This window comes from Lissotriton vulgaris, chromosome 2_2, assembly GCF_964263255.1.
Source record: "Lissotriton vulgaris chromosome 2_2, aLisVul1.2, whole genome shotgun sequence".
In the NCBI taxonomy this organism is placed as follows: Eukaryota; Metazoa; Chordata; class Amphibia; order Caudata; family Salamandridae; genus Lissotriton; species Lissotriton vulgaris.
The window spans coordinates 52,473,812-52,479,811 of NC_141688.1; the positions used below are offsets into that span (position 1 = coordinate 52,473,812).

General features: G+C 46.0%; 1 protein-coding gene across 2 annotated transcripts in view; it reads left to right on the top strand.

Moving 5' to 3' along the window:
* Positions 1-4,419, top strand: part of LOXL1 (lysyl oxidase like 1) — a 251,136-nt gene extending 246,717 nt beyond the window's left edge. For both annotated transcript variants that reach the window (XM_086959268.1, XM_086959267.1), the window contains one exon: positions 3,251-4,419. In XM_086959268.1, the coding sequence (XP_086815394.1) occupies positions 3,251-3,257 (7 nt within the window). In that variant the 3' untranslated portion in view covers positions 3,258-4,419. The remainder of the gene's footprint in view (positions 1-3,250) is intronic.
* Positions 4,420-6,000: the final 1,581 nt, after the last annotated feature.

Below are 6,000 nucleotides of genomic sequence, written 5' to 3' on the forward strand. Positions count from 1 at the left end.
TTTCCTACTATGCACTGGCTCAGGTTTTCTTGTAGACTGGTAATCCCACTTCCACTGGTCACATTTCTAATTAGGTGTGTGATAATCCGCACATTCATGAGGTACGCAAATGAAAAGTAAGTGTGGTTTTATCTAGCCACGACCCATTCTCAAAAAATAGGATTGATACGAAGACATCACGATCCTCGAAGCTTCCAAGGCTTGTTGTGTCATGAATCAATGTTGGAAATCAAGTGAATCTTCTAATACTAAAAGTAATGAATGTTGCTCGTTGGCATCTTGAGGGTCCTTGCTTGTCATCCAGATGGTCATTTATGCTATCTTGTAAAGTCATACAAGAGGATAGTGTTTGTGACTCCATGAAGAAGCACTACAACCCTACATCATCCAGCCTGCTGCCTTCAGATTTGTCAGATAAGGTTGTTTACACTTGCCTCACTTTGCTACAGGTACCAAGTGAACTTGTAAAATTCCTGAGAAGACTTTCACAGTTTCTGCTTCATTGGTTGAAGGAGATCAAGAAGTAGTCCTCCATACACATCTATGCGAAAAGGTTCAGCTGTGTGAACACATATGCCTGCCAATAATGAATATCATAAAAGAGCAGAGAGCTTGGAGGGGCGCATGCAGTGTTGTCTTACTCTCTTATTAAAGCCCAGTGCCATCTGGATCTTTTTAAGAAGAGAGTTGTCACCCTATATTAATACCTCTCACCCAGAGAAAGATAGCCTTACTTCTTGGAGGCGAAAGTTGGACACTTTACAACAAGACCAATAGAATACAGTTCTGTGAGGGGTTGGTGTAAGGCTATCCCACTGTCCTGCATCACTCACTTCTCTGCCTCTGTAACATTTCCTGTGCCCCCAAAAGCATCTTCATCAGTGGTTAACTAATTCCAATATGGGCAGAAGAACGCATGACACTGTGAACTATGTAACAGCACTCTGTAACAAGCAAAACACCCCAGAACATCGCCACTTAGTTTGATGGACTGCTGCAGGGCATAGGACTCTATGGTATGCGGTTTCAGGATCCAATACCCGGGGCACTGTTCAGCCACGTGTATGACCCTAGGACACTGTGCTTCCAGGCATGGGGTCCTATGATTCTTTGGCATGTACTATAAAACCTTGGAGTACCCTTCTTCAGGACCCAAGACACTGGGTGCTCTTCATCAATGAGTAAGACCCTAAAATATGGTGATTCCGGGCATCAACGCTTAGGGTGTTTGATCTAGGACATAATACCCGCTTTAGGCACCAGTCCCTAGGATTTTCAGCCAAAGGCGGGTCTAAAACATGACCAGAAGAACTTGTGGAGTAAAACAGAAGGCCATATTGTGCTCTAGGGCACTACGAGAATGTTGGTCACTGAACTGAGAGTGCGAGATACTAGAACATTCTGCACCAGTGTACAAAGCCTAAAACCTTTAGCACCTATGTGGAAGACCCTAGAACACTCTTTAAATGACACTATACTCTCGGACTGCCTCTAAAGCACAAGATGATAAGAATCTCCATGCCGCAACAGAACCTCATGGAGTACATTACATCAGGATATATGACTTTAGAATAAGTTGCATCTGGGACCAAGATACTAGTACACTCTCAGCAAGGGTATAAGAATCTGCTCCAGGTCGTCACACATAGGATACTTTGCTCAGGGGCACAGCACTCGAGGACATTTGGGCTCATGCAGTGGCATTCAAGGTCTCTTTGCACCAGAGTTTGTGAACTTTGTAAAACAATTCCTGTGCATGGGATCCTACGAAAATTCTATTCCAGAGCATGAGACTAAATGTACACTACTCCAGTAGAGAAAATCATAAACAGTGAACACCAGAAACAAGATGCATAGGCACACTAAATCATTGATCAAGTTTGAATTTCGTTTTTTGCAGAGACCTTGAAAGTTCTACCATAGAGCACTAGGTCACAGGAGAACGTGTTTCTGTATACAGAAGGCCGTGTGGCTTAATGCCTCTGGACACACTGTTTCAGGGTACAGAACCCTGAGATAGATTCATCAAGCCGAAATCGGCTCGCAAAGGGCTAGATTCTGAGAATCTGGCCCTTTGCGAGCGCTATTTTTGCATTTGGGATTCATCATCCCAAATGCAAAAATCACAAATCTAGAAATCGCTAAATTGCGATTAATTGCATTTAAGGAATCTCAATTTGAGATTCCTTAAATGCAATTCATGAACTATTTAAAAATTGCGAATTCGCAATCTGGGGCCGCTATTTACCGCGAAGTCTAACTACGTGGTAAATAGCAGTTTCATGTTGCGCACACACATGCCCTAAGGGCATGTGTGTGCGCAACATATGTGCACACATCAATTTCAGGGGTGCAACAGGGTGTCCTTTGGACACCCCTGCACCCTTGAAATCGCAGTCTCAATTTGCGAATCGCTAATTGCGATTAGCAAATTAAGAATGTCTTCCCATTGATTCCTATGGGCCTCAAGGCCCATAGGAATGAATGGGGAGATATTCCTTAATTGTGACTCGCAATTTGCAAGTCGCAATTAAGGAATTATTAGAAATCTCTATTTTTGAAGTGATTTCTTGATGAATAGCATTTTGCTATTCCTTAATAGCGAATCGGTATTTTTCTCTATTAAGGAATCACAAAATGTGTTCTTGATGAATCTGGGGGCCTGTGCTGCAGAGGCCTGGGGAAATTCACCCTAGGATACAAGACCAAATGACACCCTGTTACTGAGCAAAGACCCCTAGGAAAATACATTCATGCAGAAACCTTGAAAACTCTAATCTGGGGCAAAAGACTCTCTGATGCCTTGATTTTAGCTCAGAACCCTAGAAAACTGCCTTTGGAGGATCGTATTCAAGCTGCCATGGGTCTGATTGCACGCTGCACTTAGTCACTTGTCTATGAACCCACTTTGACTGTTGATCTTTCATTCAGAGCGCCAGCCAGAGTCTACATTCACATTTCTAGGCCTCATCCCAAGTCTGTGCTATGCTTGGCTTAGGGTGACTCTCTGGCATTTGTAAACGTGGCACCGACCCCCTCGTTTAAGCTCTCTGGCCTACGTAAGCCAAAGATAAACATTCATTATCTCCCTATTTTCCCCTTCCTAACCAACTGATTATGAGCGTGTGTCTTTTGCAGAAGTGCATTGTAAGCCCGGTGTGCCTGACCTGACAGGCTGTAGTCAAACTAGAAGTGTAAAGTACGCAACCAGACATGATCATCGTTCACTTTATACCTTTTTCTCTTGCAGGTCTTGATCTCAGTGAGCGCAAGTAAAAACGGAGCTGTATTCACAAGACCACTGCACGCTGCCCAACCTTCTGTGGACCAAGGACACTCCATACTGCCTATCTCCTACGGGCATGAGGACCACTCTCTAATGCCTATGTCTCTGCGAACTGAGATCCACTCCATCCTGCCTATCTTGCTGTAGCCTGAAGACCACTCCATCCTGCCCGTCTCGTTTCGGAGCCGCTCCATCCTGCCCATCTCTCTGGGAGACCACTGCACGCTGTGGGCTAAGGACACTCAATACTGCCTATCCCCTACGGGCCTGAGTACCACTCTCTAATGCCTATCTCTCTGTGAACTGAGACCCATCCATCCTGCCCGTCTCGCTGTGGCCTGAAGACCCTCAATCCTGCCCATCTCACTGTGCCATAAAGACTGCTCCATCCTGCCCATCTCGCTGGGATCTGAGGACCACTCCATCCTGCCTCATTTTCTGGAGCCTGAGAGCCACTCCTTCCTGCCTATCTCTCTGGGGCTGAGAACTACCCCAACTTTCCCATCTTCCTGTGGCCTGAGTACCACCCCACTCTGCCCATCTCTCTGCAAACCGAGGACCACTGCATATTATCCATTTCTCTGTGGCCTGAAGACCACCTCATTCTCCTCATCTCTCTGCGGCTTGAGGACCACTCCATCCTCCAATCTCTCTGAAGCCTGAGACTATTCCATACTGTCCACTTCTCTGCAGCCTGAAGACCACAGCACTCTACTCATGTCTCTTATGCTACAGGCCATTCCTGCCCATCTCTGGATTGGAGGACTATCCATCCTGCCCTTTTCTCTGCATCCTGAAGAGCACCACATTCTTACTGCTCACTCCTCCTTAGCTCTCTGTTGCCTGAGGATCACTCCATCCCGGCTGTCTCTCTGGTGACTGAAGTGCACAAGTCTGCAGGTTCAGAAGATGGGGCTTCTCTGACCTCCCTCCCCTGAGAACTTCTGCCGAGGGGACCAGACTACTTCAAACTAGGATACTGTTTAAAGTAATATAGGGTCTATTCAACTTGAAATGTTTGTGTTAATATTTGTGTATGTAACTTTTCGCTAACATTTTTCATGTCGATTTCTGTTGTATTGATCATTTTGTTTAAATAAAATAATTGGATCTATACAACCAAAAAGCAAAAATGGCCTAATTCAACACTACAGAGACTCTGTGCCTTGCAGACACACGCGGTCATGAATAGAAACGTCTTCGCAGAGCATGAAGCAAACACTGGACGCAATCGCACTAAAGCATGACCCTTGCACATTTCAAAGTTAGGGTTAGCCGGACACATTCATGGAAACTCTGCCCTAAAATTAAATGCAACATGAAAGCAACAGTGCTTACTAGTATATCCCCGAGCACTTTAAGAATGCATACAGGTAATATGTAAGGTACAGTGCTGGGAAAGCATGTAGACGGGCTCAAGACCATCCAGGCGGTGTCCGAAGGCTCTTTACAGACATAAGTGCATCACCGTTCCTACAAACTGTCCCCCTGCACGCGTTATAGGCACCAAGAGAGGTGCATCACCCTTCATACAAAGTGCTCAGAAACTATTTAAAGGCAGCAAGGCAGGCACATCACTTTAAAAGAACGGAGAGCGGTTCATCAATCACGTTTGATAAAATGTGCGCTCGATAGCACTTCGCAGGCACCAACATAGGTACCTCACACTTCATGCAAACGTCTCCTAACCACTTTACAGGCACCGACATAGACGCATCGTACCAGTGGCGTCCCACGGCACTTAACAAGCTCTGATGCATGTGCATCACCTGTCATACAAAGAACTTTATAAACTGCCAGGTAGCACACTTTCAGACAACATGTTTTCTAAAGCACTACTAAACGACAGAGACAAATAATTCCCCTTTTATGTTAAATGTATTTCGAAGAACTTTAGAAGCACGTAGATAATAATAATATGAAATTTATAATGCGCTCAGCTTACCCAGGGGCGTCCCGGCGCAACAGACCAGAAGGGGAGACTCAGCTAATCACTACTGTGGAAACAAGTAGGTCTTAAGAAGTTTCCTAAATGGTAGGATCTTGGGCTCTGAGCGAATCCTGAGGGGCAGAGAGTTCCAAAGAGACGCCACCTGCACCGAGAAACGCCTACCCCCAGAACGAGCTTTTCTTACTCTGGCTGACTGCAGAAGGTGTTTTTGGTCCGAGCGCAGCAGACGTGGGGGTTTATAGGGACGGGCCATATTAGCAAGAATAGGAGGGCCTTTGCCATGTAGAATTTTATGGGCAGTACATAGCGCCTTAAATTTCACCCGCTCCTTCACGGGGAGCCAGTGAAGCGCTCTGAGGGCAGGAGCAGCAGACTGCCTTCTGGGAACATCCATAAGGATTCTCGCAGCTGCATTTTGCACCTGTTGGAGAGTTTTGAAGGTCGCTTCGGGGGCACCGAGAAACAGCGCATTCCCATAATCGAGCCTCGATAGAATGAGGCCACGTATCAACAGCTTCCTTGCTGGATCAGGAAGCAAAGGTAGCACCTTTCGGGCTGATTTCAGTAAGCCAAAGCAAACCCCTGCGGTCTTCCTGGCATGAGTCCTGAAGGACAGATCTTCTTCCAACCATACTCCCAAGGACTTGATCTCCTTCTTGGGGGATGGTGGGTCACCAAGAGACCGGGGCCAACAGGTCGCAATAATGGAGGGACTGGGATTGCCCAGGAGCATCAGCTCGGTTTTACCTCCATTAAGCTTTAG